This window comes from Cantharellus anzutake (genome assembly GCF_015039405.1).
Source record: "Cantharellus anzutake strain C23 chromosome Unknown EI90scaffold_67, whole genome shotgun sequence".
NCBI lineage: Eukaryota > Fungi > Basidiomycota > Agaricomycetes > Cantharellales > Hydnaceae > Cantharellus > Cantharellus anzutake.
The window spans coordinates 326000-347533 of NW_024067017.1; the positions used below are offsets into that span (position 1 = coordinate 326000).

At 46.3% G+C, this 21534-nt stretch overlaps 4 protein-coding genes across 4 annotated transcripts; all 4 read right to left on the minus strand.

Annotated features, from left to right (window-relative positions):
- Window positions 1-4795: 4795 nt before the first annotated feature.
- On the minus strand, window positions 4796-6497 carry EI90DRAFT_3130601 (uncharacterized protein; the record flags this gene model as incomplete). The annotated part of the gene is made up of 5 exons (XM_039064320.1): window positions 4796-5251; window positions 5299-5616; window positions 5670-5885; window positions 5959-6126; window positions 6324-6497. The coding sequence occupies 5 exons, from the start codon at window positions 6495-6497 to the stop codon at window positions 4796-4798; spliced, it is 1332 nt and encodes a 443-aa protein (XP_038911088.1).
- A 3508-nt stretch (window positions 6498-10005) lies between these two features.
- Window positions 10006-10792, minus strand: EI90DRAFT_2936239 (uncharacterized protein; the record flags this gene model as incomplete). The annotated part of the gene is made up of 4 exons (XM_039055157.1): window positions 10006-10219; window positions 10281-10471; window positions 10516-10710; window positions 10763-10792. Coding segments are annotated over 4 exons (630 nt in total), but the record flags the coding sequence as incomplete, so codon positions are not given.
- Window positions 10793-15890: 5098 nt separating this feature from the next.
- On the minus strand, window positions 15891-16741 carry EI90DRAFT_3130603 (uncharacterized protein; the record flags this gene model as incomplete). Its single annotated transcript, XM_039064321.1, has 5 exons — window positions 15891-15944; window positions 16015-16293; window positions 16352-16381; window positions 16497-16610; window positions 16676-16741. The coding sequence occupies 5 exons, from the start codon at window positions 16739-16741 to the stop codon at window positions 15891-15893; spliced, it is 543 nt and encodes a 180-aa protein (XP_038911090.1).
- A 1349-nt stretch (window positions 16742-18090) lies between these two features.
- Window positions 18091-18576, minus strand: EI90DRAFT_3130604 (uncharacterized protein; the record flags this gene model as incomplete). The annotated part of the gene is made up of 1 exon (XM_039064322.1): window positions 18091-18576. The coding sequence occupies one exon, from the start codon at window positions 18574-18576 to the stop codon at window positions 18091-18093; it is 486 nt and encodes a 161-aa protein (XP_038911091.1).
- Between the last annotated feature and the right edge of the window lie 2958 nt (window positions 18577-21534).

Sequence of the window (21534 nt, forward strand, 5' to 3'; positions counted from 1 at the left end):
ACAGTTTATTGGAGTACCCCCAGGCTGAACAGAAAATAGGAATATCATGTGACATGTCATGTGATATTGTTTACTGTACACACTAGTAAACAAAATGACATTAATAAAGCATAAATACTGAAGGACTTCACATGATAAGGCCCCAAATCCAAAATGCATCCTTTAGCCACTTCAAAAGTTGAACAAATCCTTTCCCTCATTGATTCTGGCCATAGTGCTCACTGGCCACCATTACTCCACTGTCACTCACCTATGGTCTAAACACCGTTCTGATGTTCCCAAGCCCAGTGGTGGTCGTCCATCCAAGCTTTCTGACACTGATATTCGCCATGCTTGTCGTCTCATCAACTCTGGGAAGGCTGACAACTCATCCCAAGTCACCCAAATACTCTGAAACATCAATGACACATCCCTCTCCATTGAGACTGTATGTAAAGGGCTCAAAAAAGCTGGTTGGAAAGCAGTGGTGAAGAAAAAAGGCCTATGCTCACCAGGTGTCACAAGAGGGACAGGATGGATTTTTCCCTCAGCCACAAGGAGTGGACTCTAGAGGACTGGAAGAGAGTTGTATGGTCTGATGAGACTAAGGTAAATCATCTGGGCTCAGATGGGAGGAAATGGGTGTGGAAGCGGGTGGGGGAGCCTCTCACTGACAGGTTGGTGCAAGGCACAAAAAAGTTTGGTGGAGGTTCCATCATGGTATGGGGTTGTATGACCTGGGATGGGGTTGGAATGGCATGCAATATTGATGGGAAGATGGATGGGGACCTGTATTGCCAAATTTTGGATGAGGAACTACAGGAAACCATATCATATTATCACAAAAACCCAGCCCATGTCCGCTTCCAACAGGACAATGACCCCAAACACACCAGTAAAAAGGCCCAAAACTGGTTCAATCATGTGAAGAGGAAGCTTGGGGAATATGAAGAACCTCCAAGTAGTGTTCAGGAGGAGTGGGATGGGATAGATCCAAGTATTTGCCAGAATCTGATTGAGAGTATGCCTAGGAGGATTGAGGCAGTGGTTAGAGCAAAAGGTGGCTATACAAAGTATTAATTAATGCCATTTTCCCTTCCCAAAAATGTACTCCAATAAACCGTTGCAATGACCTGGGTGGTTTGTAAATAACATAACATTACCAAAAATGGACATATTGCTTACATAATTGGTACATATTTAAATGGGATACTATTACATGTTTCAAATATTTTTTTGAAATTCTAGAATACATTATCATCATGCTATAAGGTCATGAAGTCAAAAGTGCAAAACATTGCAACAGTTTATTGGAGAACTGTACATCTGGACTGCAAGTGAACCACTGAAGTGGGTTGCCATATTTGTGTTAGTGTCAGGGCACACACCCTGACTAGCTCGGACCCGGACCTGCATCCAGACCCGCATGTGTGCTCCACCCTGCATGCTCCAGGCCCTGGTTCCCATCTCTCATGTGACTTCCAGATATCTCCAGAAGTTTTTGCCATATTGTGGCCACTGTGGGAAAGTGAGAAGTTAACCTTCTTCTGTCAAAACCGCAACGATCTGGATGCAGATGGGGCTCAACTAGAGGGGTTCCAAGAGCTCTGGTAGTGAACCAGAGCTTCTCCAGGAAGCCTGGGTCTGCTGGGTGTTACAAGCGGCTCTAAGAAGGATGTGGCCTCAGCAACTTGGAGGGAGCGCTGTGCCTCCGTTACATCTCAGTTAGTCCTTCATTTCAGATGTCTGGGGTATCTTGTAAGAGGGGAACACAAATCACTCATAGGGGAACTTTGGGGTAAGTTTTAGTCGAGATTAGAACTGAGGTACAAGGAGTTCTAATCTACAGGTATATATAGAGGGAGGAGGAGAAGGACTTTAGCCAAAGTCTGAGTGATACTGAAAGGTACCAAAAGGTTCTGAACAATATTTTTAATGGGGAACCGAGGTGTCGGGTTGAGGAGGGCGGAGTAGAAGGCTGGAGGATAAATGGGAACGAGAAATGGGTAAGGGGAAGTTAGCTGACTGAATTGAAAGGAGACATCAGTTGTACTATAAGTGGAAGATGACTAATTAAGATGATGAGAGCAGGGTCACCGGAGGATATGGGTAGCTCCAATGCCGGAGTTACATATCTGAGAAATGTTGGGTGACTCCACTAAATGAAATGGAAAGAGGAAGGGTTTAAAAGTATATAACAAGATGTTGGGGGTCGGTCAGTCAGTCAGTCAGAGTGATCTGGAGGTTCCAAATGTTCTGACTCAGGACTGAGCTTCTGGGATGGAGGTGGCAGAGGAACGAATGTGCCGAAGTCCAGGCCAGAGCTGATACAGTTGGGATGGAGGGTGACGTTGGGAAGTAGGGAGGTATGGTGTAGGGGATGATGAGGTTGTTAGGAAGGTGTAGTGGGGTGGGAGAGTGTGGTGTTGGGATTCCAGGATATGACATCTTCTCACTTTCTTACCCACAGTAGTTCTGTGCCCTGGGATTGGGCTGTTACGGGTTAGACTGTGGACTGCAGAGAGGGGTCATGGGGACCCAGGGTTCATCCCCTGACAGTTAGATACGGGTCCAGGGTTGGCACTGAGGGTCATGTGGGTTTGCTGTTGCAGGCCACTATTGGCTGCATGTCAGGGACTGCATGTCAATGACTGCATGTCAGTTCACAACAATAGAGGTGTTCCTGAGAAACCTAGTTGTTGTTAATGCTGGAGTGCCACCTTCAGTGGAGATAGGGGTTATATACATGGATACTGCTATCCACTAGAGTGCAGCTACAAATGAGATAAGAAACTGCTGATAGAATGATGACATGAAAAGATAGCTAATACATTCGGGTAATCATCAGCAAGGTGTGGGAAAGGGGTGACATGTGGATGGAAGATAGGAAGCAGGAGCTAAGTGAGATTACCTGCATTCTTCAGATCTCTCTGGATTGTCTTATGGCAACTCCCTTCTGGCATAGGGGGTCAGGGTAGCTGGTTAGGCCATGCCCTGACACTGCGATGCTGTGAGCAAGCTCAAGGGTAGGGCCTTTGGCCTCAGCAACTCTAAAGGAGCACTGTGCCCCCTAGTTGTCTCTTGGCCCTCATTTCAGATGACTTGAGTTGCTTGCTGGGGGGTCAGAGCTGAGGTACAATAATGTATCATACAGGATATATATAGGAAGACGAAATGAATAGAAGCAGACCCAGGCTGAAGGCCAAAGGGTCTGGAATCAAAAGGGAACAAAGAGCAGGGTTGGCTGCACAGTGGCCAGCAATGACCAAGGTGTCAGGGACTGACCTGGGGTCGAGAGCGCCCAGGTATATCGCCCAGGGCTGAGGGTCCGGTAGGTATGATGCAGGTGTGTGTAACAACAGGCCCAAAGCAGACAAGGGTCCCTGGCCACTCAGGCTAAAGTGGGAAATGTGTTATTGTTATTAACAAGGGAAATGTGAGAAGAAGGTTGCTTCTCAGTTCCCACTTAGGCTGTGTTTATATACATGTGGTTGAAGGCCACGTGGGAAGCACCATGTCATCTATGCACACAGCCACATCTGTCCGGGTACCTCCGTAAGAGGTCTTAGGAGTGTCCAGTATGTGGGAGGTCATCCGGTGTGTCTGGGTCCGGGCACGTTACACTGCAGTCGGGTCAATGGTACATTGATACAAAGGAAGTCGTCCATGTGATAAGAAAAGAATAAAGAGGAAAGAGAAGAGAAAAGAGAGGGGAGAAGAAAGACAAGAGTAAAAGGGGAAGAGGGGGAGGTCAGGAGGAGCGGATGGTGGGGCACCGGGTCAGGTGGGGCCGGGTCAGGCAGGTGTGCCCTGACACAAGGGTCAAAACAGATAAATATGTGAAGGAATGTAGGGCCGCAATAGCAGCGATGGTATCATAGCAGCACCAGACTCGGAGTTGGGCATGGGAACAATAGTGGCCTGATGAGGCCAAGCAGGCAGAGTAGGAGGAGTCATGCTGGGCATGGTGCTGGAGGTGGACTTGGGGTGGGGAGGCTGGTGTGGCTGGGGGGGAGTTGGCCGGGTGCAGGGGAGCCTAGGGGCAAGCAGGGGGGGTGAGCAGGGGGTCCTCAAGGAGAATAGGGATGAGGGTTGGGGCTTGCACTCATGCTTGCACAGTGGGATGGGCTCAGGCAGCATTGGGACAGGCAGCTAACAGGCCGGAATGCACGGCCATGACAGGACAGCAGAAAAGGGTTGGCTGGTGGTGAATGTCTGATTGGTTAGGTAATTATCAATTACATTGTAGTTACATTGTAGTTCATGTACTTTAAACTGAGTGCTTGTATGCAGCTAGTTCATCATTTCAATACACTTCATTGGGACATTTGAGATGAAGTGCTTGAAGAAGTTTTGGAGTAATTTGGATGAATTGGGATTTCAATTCTTGCTCCATACCAAATTCCTAAATTTGGGAACTGGCATCTCCCAAAATGATGGATACTGCTGATTGAATTGAAAGGGGGGGGTCTCACACATTGCCCTAATCCTAAAAAGGGACATGATGTTTAGGATTTCCATAACTGACCCCCCTTGTAGGAGGATTGGAGTGAGCCATTGTTGGAAATGCAAGTTACCAGAGATATCCAGGGGGCATGTGGAGGATAATGTGGAGGAGTTTACTAAGCACACAGCCTGCACAGGAGTTGCCTTATGTAGATTATTCATTATATGCATGGACATTATCCCCAAATCACTAGTTATATTCCTGCTTCTATCTTACATCTGTGCTATGAGTGAACTGCTGGGAACTGGGTTGCCTTATCTGGAATGCCATTTACAACAGCCATACCCATGCCAGATTAATTCTACAGTGTCAGCTACAGTGTGTTAAATGCCTCATTCGAATAAATATGTCACCATCAACAAGGTCATTGACAAAAAATGTGTCTGCTCCATTGCTGGACTCCAAGAATGTGGGGACCAACACTCCACAAATGACAGATTCCAATGAGATGATAGTGGATGAACTTTCTTCACTAAGTTTGAATCGTCTGAAGCTAACAGGTTTGTCTGAAAGTGGGCAGGAACTGGGGTGGATAGGAGTGTAGCAGCGGATGAGGGCAAGTTGTACTGTACCAATGATACTTGAAGGTGTGATACCAAACATCAGGACCAGCTGGGCAAAAGCTGGGCCATTGACTGTGTCTACCATTACAGAATCATAGTGGGCTTGCCCATAGAAATTTGGATTGGTGCAGAGTAAATCATGATTGGTGTACCAGTGAACTTGTGACTCATATGCAACCTCAAGCAAGTGGTACTCAGTGATCTATGTGAGTGGATCAGTATGAGGCCATTGAAAAGGTTGGATCCTACATTCTCAGTTTTAGGAAGTAAGGTTGCCAGCCCATAAACTGTTTTGAGGAAATTGAGTGTTTTATGCTGGAAATCCTTGAAAATGGAATGTTGGGCCATGGTTTGTTCATGCTCAACCATGCTGAGAGTGAGGCCATATGGATGCCTGTGTGGGCTGCGTAATTTGATGTGAATTACTTCATCATCCTGGTGTGTTGGAATGTGTGAGTCATCACTGGGCTCCCTGGGCATTATCTGCTGAGCATTATATTCTTCTGCATGCTCAATATTCCGCTTTATTAACTTCAAAACTGCTTTGTGTTGGTCCTTAAGCACAATCTGGATTTAAAATAGCATGAGTAGCCTGAGATACTGCTGAAGAGTTTTCATACCTGCTTGTCAACATTTTTTTTGTTACTTGACAAATACATCTGCCAGTATTCCCAATGATGCCTTTCACCTGGCTTGGTACTGGCATGAATAAGGGCCCCTTTCTTGCACACATCATCAAAGGTGTGAGATGTTGCATGTGCTTTGGGGAACAGCCAAGATTTCTGCCCATTGGGTGCTAATGATTTAGTGTGTGCCTTTTTCATATTCCCAACTAGCTATTCAGGGATAATAAAAGGCTGAAAAGATTGTGAGACATGATGACTATGTTTGAGCTGAGTTTATATGTACCTGTTTCATTGCATCTGAAAGTCGCTGCACAACTTTATGACCCCATTCAAGAGTTTCATCAGTATGGACTTCCAGAGAAATAAGGACTGAGAACTCTGCAAGAGCACAAATGAGTGTTGAGATAGGGTAAAATGCCTCATTTAAATCATGGAGTCCATGAAGAACAACCTTGTTACAGGAATGGGTTCTGGGGAACCCAACCTGAGCCGTTCAGCTCATTAATGGAGGTGGCTGCATAGCCATCGGAGGGAGAGCGGAATAGGGTGAGTGTATGGAAGTACAACCTGTGTGTCGGCCAACGGTAACTTGGCGCTCCTGGGAGCATACCAGTAGCGAGTATGATGTGGGCTCCTTGAGGGAGCTACCTGACTGTCTGCTAATGGGGACTTGGCACTCCTGGGAGCATGCCGGTAGCGGGTGTGCTGGGAGTGTTTGGCTAGCGGTGACTTGGCACTCAATGGAGCGTACCGGTAGTGAGGGATACTGGGACTCCCAAAGGGAGTCACCCAGTTGGTGGCTATCGGTGACTTGGCGCTCATGGGAGCGTTGTAGGCAGGATAATCGCCCACGCGCAGAGCCGGCTTGGATACCCAATTTCACGACTATAAAACCACTTCCATTCACGCAACAACCCGATACAAATTCGATATCTAAAAATAGTGCTAAATCCTACGATTCCGATGATATCAAGAACGTCCCAATCGGTGGAGATTTGATGGAGTTCCGTGTTGGGCAAGTTAGGCATGGCAGGTCATGAGCATGTGCGGGCATGGGAATCTCAAGTGGTGAAGGAGCGGAGCTGGATCACCTTATGTAACCAGTTTCCTACGTCCAATAACGATATTAGAGTTTGTGCTGATTTGCGTACTGACCGTGTTTTGGTTGCCAAATATATGATTGTTCACTGTCTAAACAACAATAAACACCCCCCAACGATCTCACCTGATGTATAGATCGTCTATGGATAAAATTCTATATTGACTTTACTATGATTTCTAGTCAATATTACACCTATATTTCCCACTTTTCAGTAGGACGTGATTTTCCTGATAATTTACTGAAGGAAAACTGCTAATAAAATAATTCCGCAATAAATGTTACTCAATACAGGAGTGACAAAACTGCTCTTTCTATCGCTTAGAGTGCGTGCTAGTTATCTAGCAGGTTCAGGATCGCTCACTTTTCTCCTGTGGTGTGGTAACCAGAAATTGCTGAGGGATTATTCAATTAAGAAGTCCCTCCACCAAATTCTCACTAATTCTCACTATGACACTTTTGTTCAGCTGTGTCTAACTGACCCTAACTCACGCTTAGAGTGACGTGTTAGTTTTATATTAGCTAACAACTAATATTTGCTTTTATCTTTTGGAGCAAACGAACCAACCACTGGTGAGGAGAATTAAACTTTTATTTCTACCTGAGGTTTGAGAGGGGGCAGAAGCGGCGGCCTTTTATGCTTTTCAGAGGCCTCTCTACTCCCACGCCTCGCACTAGTTACATGTGCTACATTTGTATTATAGATAGTTCTAGAATGATATAGGGGCTTGGGCTGTGTAAGCTTAATAATGGACTTAGGACATGACTCAGCAATAAGTAATTCATTTCTTTGTCTTTTGGGCCGATCTCGGCGGGATCTTGTAGCGCTGAAGCTATGCTCTACACCGCCTTAATTACGAACGGTTATCTTTAGAAATGACTCGGCTATAAAGGAACTTTCTAGACTGTTCTCTAATTGACCCCTTTTGGTGAAGCTGCATCATTACTAATGTTCTAGAGCCTTCCCAATTAATTAACTGATCCGCGGACTTCTGAATCACTTCATGCTTATAATCCGAGATCCAGATCATCAATCATTCCTTTGTTCCGATTTATCTGAGCTTAAAATCAAAAAGTTTTGATGAATCATGGGAAAATATACAAGATCCGGTTTTTTAGCATTTTCTCCTCTTCTGATGCGATCAAAAACTGTCCGCCCGCGCCGGGGAATACTCTATCATATGGTATTCGGTCCGCCAGACTTCCGGGCGCCAATATATTTTCCTTGAGTCACATTACTTTTTGTAAGAATTAGCAAATAAATATATATGAATTATAAGGTGTTTCGCCGTTTGAGCGATATCTCCGTCAGTTTTGAAGCTTTTAGAATAAAACAAAATTGTGGATAAAGTTAAGAAACAGTCCTTTTAGATGGTAAAAAGATTACAGTCAAAAGTTTACTGGTTCCCGAGATATTCACATTTCTTTCCCAATGTTCCTTCTTATTCTGCCGTCTATGTGCTATTTTCTTGTTGTAGGGTTATATTCTTTGAATATTACACCTATGCCAAGTCCTAGGCATGATTGTAGTAGATTAAATCTCATACTACATGGGTGTAGATAATTTATAATGATCTAATGTCTGTCCAGTCTCATAAAGATCATGAGATCTGTTAAACGTCTGAACTTGTCACCTGTTCGTTGACTATTCTGATAGATCATTGTTTTATTCTTTGAATATTATTTCTCCTACAGCGGCAACCCAGAATTTCAGTCTCACTCGTTCCCACGGCGTCTAATAAATTGGTAAAAATGCCCATTGGCTGCGTAATAGTTCCATTCAGCCACATTTCTAATTTCAGCTCTTAATTCCGTAAATCCATTGAGATATCGCTTATTTTCTTATATTTTCATATTTTGCCATCATTTCAGATATTGATTGATATTCTTTTATTGTTACTGTTACTCTTTTTATTGTTCCTTATATCCTGTACATACCGGATTCTGGAAAAGAAGTTCTCCCCTCCCCCAGATTCTCTAAGGTGCTAGGACGCGCTAGAGAGGGTGTGAGTGTGTGGAATTCCAACAGTAGGAATAAGGGCAGTGATCTAGCTCACAACAAGTGAGTAGTGGACACTGAGCCCGGACCTTGCGGAAATCCTGGAGAACCCACCGTGGAGTTAAGGATCGAGAGATAAGCAGAGTATAGTCAAGAAAGTAGGAGTTTAGGGAGTTTGGCCCCCACGAGCTTAGTCGGCATAGAGAGCTGCGAGCCCTCTTTCAGCGTACCGGTAGTGGGAGTTGTTGGGGAAAGCGGGCTGGTGGACCAGTGCACGGTAGTGGGTGACCGTGGGAAGTGGGACCCGTGGGTGTGTGGCCAGGCATCCTGGAGCTGCCTGGACCATATCCTTCTCCTGAGGAGGTGGGATAGGTTACAGTTCCTGATAGGGAACTTCTGGTTGGATGGGAGTAACCACTCAACCACCCGGTGGACTGGTGGGAGTGGGCAGTAGGAGGTTGGGCATGGGAATGCCCTCCTCGCTGCAGTTTTGTCATGGAGAGGAGGAATAGGGAGGTGGACATGGTTCCAGGGTTACAGGTTGAGTTTACAGTGGTGACACAATGGTGAGGATGTTACAATTGCGGTACAAGGTTTGTGGGTTATGTATTTGATAATGAGAAAAACATCTCGGCATTTGCCATACATGTCATATGACTTGTATCTATCTAATACAAAGGTTGTAATGGCCAAGGGAAGTCCCTTGGAAATCAACAAATCCCCCAGCCAGCACCAAAACCCAGTGGGAAAGCTTGGCATGGGGTTTGGCAAAGAACAAAGTGAAGGGAAGGAATTGTCTTACCTGTGTGCATGGTCCATAGGAATCTCCATTTCCATAACAAACCTAGCATGAATTAGCAAGGCATAGTGTCAGAATAACATGCCCTCACCTTGAGAAGGTGACTATATTTTGTGCCATCTGAGAATGACATTGAAAGGCAATTTTAAAGTGGGTCAACTCTGGCCACCGTGGAATCCCTGAGATACTAAAATCCTTATTTTAGTGTTCTACAACTCTCCATCCATTTGACAAGCTTACTGCTGCTCAAATTTTGCCCAAATAAACTTGGGATATCCTTCAATAATCCCCTTGCATAATGGCCCCCCCAGAGTCCCAAATCATTGAAGTGAAGTTTGTCATAGGATACCATTGCATGTGGATCACTCCCAAGAGCCCAGAAGGCATTCTAAACTTTGATTATTAGAATAAAAAAATCCAAGGGAATTTTGAGTCATACCCAAACCCCAGCCAAGCCAGCACTGGAGAGGATTTCAGCTGCCTGCTTCTTTGTGTTGGCAGATTGTGCAGATTCAATTATTGAATGACTGTCTTCTGATGTCCGAACAGGCCATTTGACTGTCAAGGAGGATAGTTGGCTGGTGTGAACCTTGCATCGGGGGCAAGGATAATTTGCATTTGGTCCCAATGTGCCTGTCAACATGGTCCTAGACAAGTGGAACATCCTCAATGTATTAGCTTCAATTGTCATTGTGGAGCATCACTCACTGCTCTTCTCCATCAGCAACAGCATCCTTGATATAGAAATAAATATGATGTTCCTTCCCATCACCACACTGGAGCCGAGTTACAACCTTACTAGGTGTTCTAAGAGACTCAAACACCTCAGCAAAGCTGCTGTGGATCAAGTTCCTGCGATATGATGCCAGGTCAAATTTATCTTCTGCTCTTTCTTCAACCTGGAAGGATATAATTAGAGCCCAAAAAAAAACATATGCCATACATGAGGAAGGAGTCCAATTAGGTGGCCACCTCCAAATCCAGTTGTGTTCCTGATGTTGTTGTGGATGTTGAGGACATGCAGGATGACTGGATACACCTTCACTGTTCCAAAGCTGGACAGCTGAGACTTGTCAGAGTACACTGAGAGTGCCAGTAGCATGGAAGGTGTCCCATCATCCTGTTCTGGGAGATCATTCTACCAAAGTATTGTTATTGAGAGGCATAACTGTTAAAAATAAAATGCATACCATGATGTCCCAGAATTCATCTGCAGTCCAGGGCTGACTTATAAAGTGAGGAAATTTGTATCCGGTGCGACTACTGGACTTATCCGGAGCTCCAAATTCTTATGACGTAAACCAGCGTGACTGGACAAATGACATAAAATGGACAAGCCTGGTATCGAACCCAGGACTTCTAGCGTGCATCCATACACTACTCGCCCGTTATGCCAGGGGGGGGTACCCCTTCCCTGATGGTTTGGGAGATCACTTGATCCCTTCCTCCAACATAAAGCACATCCAGCCTCCACTTGTTGACTTGTATGTCTTTTGGGGAACCCATTCAACTTCATGGATGTATAGTGGATCACAGAGGAGGTCAGTCAGATACTGATGCACATTTTTGCAAAAGAGGATATGAGAACACCTTTCAGAGGTCTTATCTGATGGAACAACTGGGACCACCACAGTATGCTCCTCAAACTAGTGCCACATGAGCTGCTAGCAATATAAAATTGGAAATGGGCCCACATTTGTAAGAAGCTCTGCAGCTTTGTTGAGTGTTTTTTCAAATCCTTTATAAGTGGTAAAGGTAATGGCTGGTTGGGGAGATTGCTGATGGATTTTAATATGTGTCCCTATTGAGTGAATTGAGCAGTTATCTTCAGTGACCAGTTCCGCAAACTCAAAGTCTGCCTTGGTTGCAAAGGGTGCCCAAGGACTTTCAAATAGGTTGATATTTGAAATAGTCTTGGCATCAGAGTTTGATGTTCCCATAGTAAATGAAAGTATCTTTGTTGCAATGCCAGACTTAGGGTGAAATTCAATCTTGAGTAATTCTGAAGTAGCCTCTGCTTGTGTTTGGACCTCTGCTCATGAACTCTGGTGAGGGTACAGTGGTGGAAATGACAAGGCACTGCATACCTGGCACTACATCTGGTGGGTCCAAGGGTTCCAAAGATGACATGTCTTCAGCAATGTTTGACCCTCCTGCTTTTGGTGGTTCTGTGAAATTCATAGGGGAGCAAAACATGAAAACATTAGCAATCTCACTGAGCTGACACACCTGGGATACCAGCCAGACTTGTTTCAGATGTCCTGGCTTGTCCTTGAAATAATTGATTTCATGCATTTGCCATCTTCTTCTCCAAGTGTTGTTTTACCATTTTTCCTCACAATGCATCACATGACGCTTCCACCCTCGAGCTTCAAAGGTTCTGTTGGTCACTGAACAGTAGAAGTTGGTGTGGTCATGGATGGATGATGACATGTTGACAGATGAGGTGCTAGGGGATGTATGTTCTTTGTACTGTTGTTATCCCAGTGTCCAAGTTGATTCTGAGGGTAAGGAGCTGAACCTCTTGTTACATGCCCTTTTATACGCATGATAGTCTATTTGATTTGAACCCTACCTGGCATCAAATCAGATCCCCTCCCAACATCAATCAAATTCCTTCCTGGGCATCAGATCAGATTCCTGGCATCAGACCAGATTCCCTCCCAACATCAGATCAAATTCCTTCCCTGTGTCAGAACCATGCAAAGTCTCACCCATGATAGTCGTTGGCAACCGAACATTGGCCGCTGAGGATATAGGTGTCCTACTCACGACTGAGCTTGAGCAAGGTTAACCTCACCAATCTTGAGGCTGAGGGTGCTTAGGCAAGTGGGCTGGGATTTTGGCTTCAACAACTCAGGGAGGAGCATTGTGCCTCGTTCTCGATGCAGTCCTGATACTTCAGAAGGCAGAGGTCTTACGGGGAACAGAGGTAAGCTAAGGAGGGGAATTCTAGTTGATTTCGAACTACTGTACAAGCAATAGTTACAAGCTGTATATAAGCACTAGAGAACTGAATAGAAAGTAAGTTGCCAGATCTCATGGAGATTGCAGGCAGAAGAAGGAAAACAAACAAAGAAGCATGTGGTTAAGACAGCAAAAGTCAACATGACCTTCACCACGAGATAATGAGGTGCAGCAAAACATGGAACAAGAGGTTGCAGCGCTCTGTGCCGCTGAGTCATTCAACAACAATTAGAGGAGGGGACATTGAGACATAGTGGGAAGTGGTTAGACAGCGATGGGCAGTGAGCGGAGTGTGCAGGGAGTGTTCAGGTGTGGGAAAAGGTCGGGGAGGAGATCGTCTGACTCCAGGGAACGCCAGGTTGTGACACCCTGGCATCAGATCAGATTCCTTTCTTAGGCCTGAACCCATGAAGGCCCAGAATTAGTGAGATAGGAGATCTGTGAATTAAAGAAAAGAGGAAGGCAAGAAGCATGCAAAGTGTCAAAACCGTGATGATCCTACTAGTGCAGACAGGGCTTAACTAGAGGGATTCCAAGAGCTCCGGTAGTGAACCGGAGCTTCTCCAGGAAGCCTGAGTCTGCTGGGTGTTACAAGAGGCTCTAAGAAGGTGTCAGAGACCAGATTCGAGACGAAGGAGTGTCTCCGTAACGGAGGGCTTCGGCCTCAGCGACTTCTGCCAAGAGCGCTGTGCCTAGTGACACGTCCATGCCCTAACTTACTGACTGGCAATTAGAACCTAGGGGGGTAACTCTAGTTGATTTTTCTACTGGGGCGTAACCTATGTACAAGTGGGATATATATATGGTTACAGCGGGGACGGGTCCGCAATTGGTGGAGCCGAACGGAGCAGAGCTAATGGGGTTTAACCATTAGCCGACTGAATATTACTGACGAGTCGGTTCGCAGGGTTAGCGGAAAGGCAGGCGTTAACCCAGAAACGGAAAGGAGGGATAGGCCCGAAGGTGGGCTCTGCAGGGCAGGCGAGTGTATTGCCCAGCGGAGGGGGGGTGCGCTAGCGGACGTCGGAGCTGTCCGGAAGTCTTCGGGGCTCCGTACTTGGGGAGGCGTAGGTAATAAATTGAAATGAGGGGGTGGTGACCATTGAGGGGTACCGAGAGGATTGTGGAATACAGGGGCTCCGAGGTTGGTGAGGGAGGAGCGGAGTTGGATCGGAGGGATCGGAGGGACCGGAAGTCGATGGCCGGGAATGGATATGACAGAAGGATGCAGTCTCAGTGACTCGGAGAGGAGCGCTGTGCCTCCATTATGTCTTAGTTAGTCCTTAATTTCAGATGTCTGAGGTATCTTGTAAGAGGGGGACACGAATCACTCATAGGGGAACTTGGGGGTAAGTTTTAGTCGAGATTAGAACTGGGGTACAATGAGTCCTAATCTACAGGTATATATACAAGGCAGAGGAGAAGGACTTTAGTCAAGGTCCGAGTGATACTGAAAAGTACTGAAAGGTTCCAAATGATATCTTTAATGGGGAACTGAGGTGTCAGGTCAAGGAGGGTGGAGTAGAAGGCCAGTGTCATATCCATAACAACTCCACCTCACCTCCACTCCACTCTGCCACCACTCCGGTCCTCCTCTGGTCCATCCTCCCCCCACACCTCTGCTATACCCTCCAGTTCACCTCTGCCTCCAATCTCCAGTACCTTCTCCAGTACCTCTTATCCTCATCCTACACGATTATTAATATTCTTATCTACCCAATATTACTACAGACCTCCTAGGACCTCCACCCACTCTGCAAAGGTTTTCCCACTTCTAGTAGCTGTCACTAATTCCACCCTTCACCTACCCACTCCACAATGCCTAATAAGGCGATTCTCTCACGAGCTCACTGACCTGGCAAGTGGGTAAGTCCCCCTTGGGTTTTCCCCTTTGTTCCCATTTGTCTTCTATTATGTATATAAGGCCTGTACTGTAGTTGATGGCACCTCAGTGCAAAATCAATGACTAGACTACCCCCCAGAGTTTGTACCCTCTTATTCTGAAGTTAAGGACCAGACTCCTAAGCATTACTGAACGTAGGCACAGTGCTCCTCTCTGAGTCGCTGAGGCTGTGGTCCCTCTGCTTGTTCTCTACCTCCGGCCTCCTTCCAAGGAAAGGTCCAGGGACACTGCCCTCCTTGTGTGTTCTTCACAGCCAGAGGATAAATGGGAATGAGAAATGGGTAAGGGGAAGTTAGCTGACTGAATGGAAAGAAGACATCAGTTGTACTATAAGTGGAGGATGACTAATTAAGATGATGAGAGCAGGGTCACCAGAGGATACAGGTAGCTCCAAAGCTGGAGTTACATATCCAAGGAGTGTTGGGTGACTCCACTAAATGAAATGGGGAAAGGAAGTATATAACAAGATGTTGGGGGTCTGTTGGGAGGTCAGAGCAATCTGGGGATTCTGAAGGTTCCAGCTTGGGACTGAGCTTCTGGGATGGAGGTGGCTAAGGGCGAATTTGCCAAAGTCCAGGCCGGAGCTGGGGCAGTTGGGATGGAAGGTGACATTGGGAAGTTGGGAGGAATGGTGTAGGGGATGATGAGGTTGTTAGGAAGGTGCAGTGGGGTGGGAGAGTGTGGGGTTGGGATTCCGGGATATGACACAAAGGTCAAGGAAGACAGTGTCAATAATGACTAGGATTCTCAGGAATGTCCTTATCGCTGCGAACTGACACACAGTCTCCAACAAGCCTCAAGCATATGACCTTGGAAGTGATCATGAATGCTGGGATGAATAAATGGTGTCCAGATGATCCATGGGAGGCTGGGAAATGTGCCTTGAGGAGTCATAACAGGAAGAGTGGAATCATGGGAAATTCAGAGGTGTCAAGTCAGGTGGTGGACAACCAGTGGTTCCAGAAATTCCGGAGTGGTGACACTAGGAGAGGTCCAGAGACTGATCTGTAGCATCCAAAGGAACAAGATGTGAAGATTTGCAGTGAATCACACACACATCTTACATTGACACCCCAAGCCCTGAGGCCTCTGGCACGTATTAACAGGCAGACACAGTTGTTACATTTGGACATAGATGTTACACATGGACACTTCCATTACATGCAGACAAGAGATTTGAGTTGTGCATTGACAGTACCTACTCATCACCAGGTGCAGCACTGTTGCCTCCACATCTTCCACAACCTCTGTGATTGCTGTTGCCCTTGGCTCCACCTCTCTGGCCTCTCCTTCCACGACTAACTTCATGAGAACTGTCACTGCTGGGACCATCATCTCTGTGGGCCTGGCCCCTGCACTCATGCCTTGTCCTCCCTCCCTCATCCAAGCTGACTAGGGTGGTTGCCACTTCAGTCTCTACATCTGGTTCTGGTCCTTGTGCGAAATTGTCAGTACAAAAATATTAGTAAAAGCACTTCAGAGGAAACATTTGGATCTGCTTCCTATAGCAAATTTTTAGTGTGAAATTCCACCTGTATAAATTCTTGCAAAGGAATCTGATGGAAAACTCACATTAAGATCCATTTCTTCAAGAAGAGCACTCAGGCCCAAAGGAAGATGTCCAACTTGTCCTGATGTGTGTTCACCCCCTGCCCCTGCAGGAGCACCAAACAACAAATGCTGGTACCAATTCATGGTCTCATGCATTGGTTGGACATTGGCAGTTTTCTCTTGTTGAAGCACCGTAAAGATAAAACCATATAGGTTAAGGAGGATATTGACATAGTTAGTGGCACTGGGCTTGCCAGAACCAGAGGTCATCTCAGTGTCCCCAGATAAAATGAAATAGACCTATTTGATATAATTGGTCAGCATGAGATCATCAAGTGGAATTTCAACTATGGCATACCAGCATTGAAACAATAGCCAAAGTACCAGGCTGTTAGAGACCAGATTGAGATGAAGGATTGTCTCCATGGCGGAGGGCTTCAGCCTCAGCAACTCAAGCCAGGAGCGTTGTGCCAAGTTACACATCCGTGCCCTAATTTACTTACTGTCAGGGACGCGTCCGGGGTCGAGAGGGCCCGGGGGTAATGCCCGGCACTGAGGCCGTCGCGGGGTGTGGAGCGGGCGTGCGTACTGGCAGGCCCGATCCGGGACAGTGGTCCCTGGCCACTCAGACTGAAGTGGAGAATGTGTTATTATTATTAAAGAGGAAAACTATACTACTTACCTGAAGTGGAGAATGTGAGAAGAAGGTTACTTCTTCGGTTCCCACTTCAGGTACATTTATGTACATGCGGCTTGAGTCACATGACAGGTGCCACGTCATCCTCGGAGGCAGCCGCAGGCATCCGGGTGTCCCCGTGGGGGATCCCGAGAGTGTCCGCTACATGCGCGCGTGCTGGGCACAGCGGGAGGCCGTCCGGGGTGTGTGGGCCGGACGGGTCAATAGTACATCGATACAAGGGAAGGTGGTCCGTGTAGATAGAAAGAAATAAACAGGAAGAGGAACATGAGAAGAATGAAATAAAGAAAGGGGAAAGAAAAGGGAAAAGAGGGGGGAGGAGAGGGAGGAAGGAGGGGGAGGGGGATAGACAGCGGGGAGCGGGTGTGGTGTGGCCGGGTGGGCCCGGGTGGGCCCGGGTCAGGCAGGTGTGCCCTGACACTTACTGGCAACAAGAACTAAAGGGGGATCAACTCTAGTCGATTTTATCACTGAGGTGTAACCTATGTACAAGTTAAGTATCTATATAGTTACAGCGAGAGCAGGCCCATGAATGGCAGGGCCAAGCAGAGTGGAGCTAACGGAGTTAAACGTTAGCCAACTGAATATTACCGACAAGTCAGGTTATGGGGTTAGCGGAATGGCAGGCGATAACCCAGGAATGGACAGGAGGGATAGACCTGAAGGTGGGCTTGCAGGGCAAGCAAGTGAATTGCCCAGCAGAGGTGGGAGTGTGCTAGTGGACGTCAGAGCTGTCTGGAAGCCTTCGGGGCTCCATACTTAGGGAGGCGTAGGTAATATATTGAAAAGAGGGGGTGGTGACCATCAAGGGAGGTGGAGGTGATTACGGAATACAGGAGCTCTGAGGTTAGTGACGAAGGAGCAGAGGTGGTCCGGAAGGATTGGAGGCAGTGGAGGTCGATGGCCATGGATGGATATGACACAGGCGTGATTTCAGTTACCTCATATGTGATGCCTAGTGCCTTTTGTGATGCACATCCTTTGGCAGGCTCCCAATCCTCTAGCTCAGGAGATCCTGGAAGGGGGATGGAAGAAACAGGGACAATGAGTGCAGAAGGACCAAACACAAGGACAATTATTGCCTTGTTGTAGCACTGTGAGTGGAATATTACGTACCTGCAAGTGAAATACTCACAGCTGCAACACTTTGTGAGCGAAACACATGCTGACAATGGGATCGGTCATTGTCTGGGAATAAGAACAAGGGCAAGTGGTCGATTGGGTTGGCAGAATCAGGGTTTACTCCTAGATATTCATGAAGTTGTTCTGGAGTTGGGCCATGGCCTGACTTTAGCACTCATATGCTAAGGTCCATGCCAAAGAGTTGGAGACTTGATTGATGCAACCAATTCATCATTTGTCACCTTCATGCTCCAACAGTTGAAACAAACTAGTTATGCCTAATTAGTGAAAGCTGCAAGGATAATTTCTGAGCCATGAGTGCATTCCTTTGCAGACCAAGGCATAGCCCCAGATTGGTCACTGAGCTCCTTAGTTAATATAGGATATTTCATTTCAAAGACTTTGTGAACACAGAATTGATTGAAATTTCCAACAGATGAAAACACTGTTGCTGGTGCCCATGAATGGAAATCACTGTCTAGTTCCACCATAAGGGAACCCTTCATCAAAAAGGGAGAATACAAAATAGCATAGAGAGCTGCATATTTTGTGATTGTTGCCTCGATACTTTTGATGGTGGATGCATCACCAGGAGTAGGATCTTCACTATCACTGCCATTATTGGCATCTCCAACAAGTTGATTATCATCCACTTCATCAGTATTGATGGGCAGATCAGTAGGTGATGGTTGCACAGGTGTAGAGCTAGATGGCACCTGGAAGCCATGGGATCGGAAGGTAGTAGAACTAGGTGAGGCAGACATAACAGTTGTGCGCAGTGGGAGTATCAGACAGATTGTACACACATCTCATGAATTGTGGCGTTGTTTTATGGATAGACAAATAGCTGAAATTGAATTTACATTACTATTGTAGGCTTAAATGGCTCACAGTGTAGGAGGGCACAGCAAGTACCACTCAAATGTGTTGTAGTTTCTCATTTCTTTCTCTTTTTCTTTTCAATCTGCGCTCTATAAGCGTCACATGACACCAGAGTTGTCCTTTACTGTTTCTACTATCTGTATAAACATTAAAGTCCAACTCAGGGTGTGCCACCAGCTGAGATACAATAAAATGAGGCCAGAATCGCGTTTTTCGAGGCTCCAACGAGCACCCTTAAGCCTCCAACACATTCCTAGTGCCCACGGCACATTTCCACATTTTTTCCAAATTTTTTTCATGCTTTTTTTCTCAAGACTCATATTGCCACTTCCCCAAATATCATGGTTATCCACCATTTCCCCCATATCTCCACCAATTTTCCACCAATCCACACGATTTTGAGCTCTAAAGACAGCGACGGATGAGGAGAAGAGGATGAAATGACGGGACGGGAGTTAGGATGATGGATACGCGGTGGAGAAGTGAGATTAATGGTTGATATTGACCTTATGGGCCTCAATTATTGATTTTATTGTTACCTTGTGGACATTTTTTGTTCTGATTTCTCTTTTTTTCTATATATACACCAAGTTTGCATTGTACTTACAGTTGTTGGACCCCTCTTCTGTGCTACAAAGACTGTGGTGTTGAGCGACCCTTCCATACGTTTAAAAAGCTTAGTTTGACTCCCTGACAACTGTCCAAGAAGGACCAGGGGTGAGTGCTAAGTTTAAAAGAATTTATTAGTATCATGCACTTGCACCGGGACCGTGTGCAGCCTTACTGTCATATCCATACATACCCAATCCCAATCTGACTCCCGGACCTCCTTCTTCACCACCTCCGGAGTCCTACCCTACCACCATCCATTCCGATATTCACCTTCGGACCTGACACCACTCCTCCTCTCACAACACCTCCACCCTTCCATCACTCTCCTACCCTTCCCCTGTCTGCTCCGATACTCACCTTTGGACCTGACTCCTCTCCTCTCCTCCACTCCTCACCCCGCTCCTCTCTTCTCCCTCTTCCCTCTTCCCCTCTCCTGCCATACCTTTGCTCCAAGATCCTGTCATAGTTCCGACCTCGGACTTTGACTCCACCTTGGCTTAAGTCCATTGCATTGGTGACCTCATACTATGTAAACACCATTGCCAATATTCCTTGGACTTTCAACCCCGCCTCCATAAGCTCTGTAAGCTCCATGGATCATATTCAGCACTTTTGCCGCTTGTAATGTATCTTTCACATTTCCCCCTCATCCTTATTTGGACTGCTGCTTCTTCCCATTCTAGCCAGTTAGTCATCATCCCCACTTCCCCTCACCCTCCTGCCCCTCTGGGCCTCGCCCTCCCTATCTCCTTTTGGACATACCACAGGTGCTGCCTAGGTGGTGGTGGAGTAACGGGAATGTATGGTGAGTGGCCCTCACTCAGGCTCGCATCCCTGTCTGGCTTCTTAGGCTGAAGCAGTAATGGTTGTTATTAGAATGAAAGGCCAAACTGAACTAAGCTAGACTAAGGTACTTGCCTGAAGCAGTAATGAGAAGAAGGCTACTTCAGTTCTGCTTTGGCTCAGTTTATATACAGGCAGGAACGGGTCATGTGGGGGTGCCATGTCAGCCTGGGCAGAGCCAGGTGATTGCAGGTGGCTCCATGGGTAATCCTGAGTGTTAGAGGAGAGAGGTACAAGTGAGGGTGCACAGCGTATCCAGTGGCACGGTACCCACATGGAGTACTCAGCATCAGATGCATCCGTGCTACACAGGTAAGAGGAGAGGTCATCCATATACAGAAAGAAAGAAAGAAAGAAAGAAAGAGAGAAGAAAGGGAAAGGAAAGAGGAGGAGCAGGAGGGTGCAGCGTGGAGCGGAGTGGCGTGCCCTGACAACACTCAGGGAGTCAAGCTTAGGGTTTCTTTTCTACTTGGATCTCTCAGCACTACAGTCTCTTTTGTAGTCAAAAGGGAGGTCCTCTTTCCATTCCTAGGTGTACAGGGCTTTTAAACACATGGAATGGCAATAATGTGGAAAAACAAATGAAAAGAAAATATAAAACAAAAGATTGTTGTTATGAGCACCATGTAGACAGTTATGTATGGCTGATAAGTCCAACAGTTGATGTGGAAGTTCAATAAAAGAAAACAGGAGTGATAAGTGGGCCATATCTGCTAAGAATTGCCATCCTCCACCAATTTCCATCATCACACCACACTCATCCATCTCCTCCTACCTGTAGCATCTCTTCCCGACCTCTCCATTTGATTCCCAGGGTTTGTAGCTTTCTCCCAATACCAAATTTGTCCCAAATGGTTGAGATTTGACTGAGTGGTGGGCATGAGAATCATGAAATTGGCCCATGCACAGGGTTAGTGTTACAAAAATGGGGCCGGAGGCGCCCATTTTCGTCCGTTCTTGGCACAGGAAAGTGGAAAAGGGTAGAAGTTGAGCTCATATGATTTTACAATAGATATGGCAGGTGTTGTTATAGATGTTTTCACAGAGACATTACTCTCAGGTTTTTGGTTGATTATTGATTGGTTAAACTTAATTACTATACAAATCATGTGATACAGAACCCATAAGAGTCTAAAATGGGAAATTCCCATTTCCATAACATCGCCCCCCAGACTCTTATGGGATTCTGTGCAACAGTCCCCAAATTGAAAGAAATAAAATAAAGGAAAGGTTGTGAGAAGTCTCACAATAAAGAAAAAGTCCCTCAGCCAGCACCAAAACCCAGTGGGAAAGCTTGGCATGAGGTTTCAATTATGAAATAAAACATAAAAGTATGATAAATTATAAGAAAATAAAATAAAAGGCCCCTTGGCCCCCCAGACTCT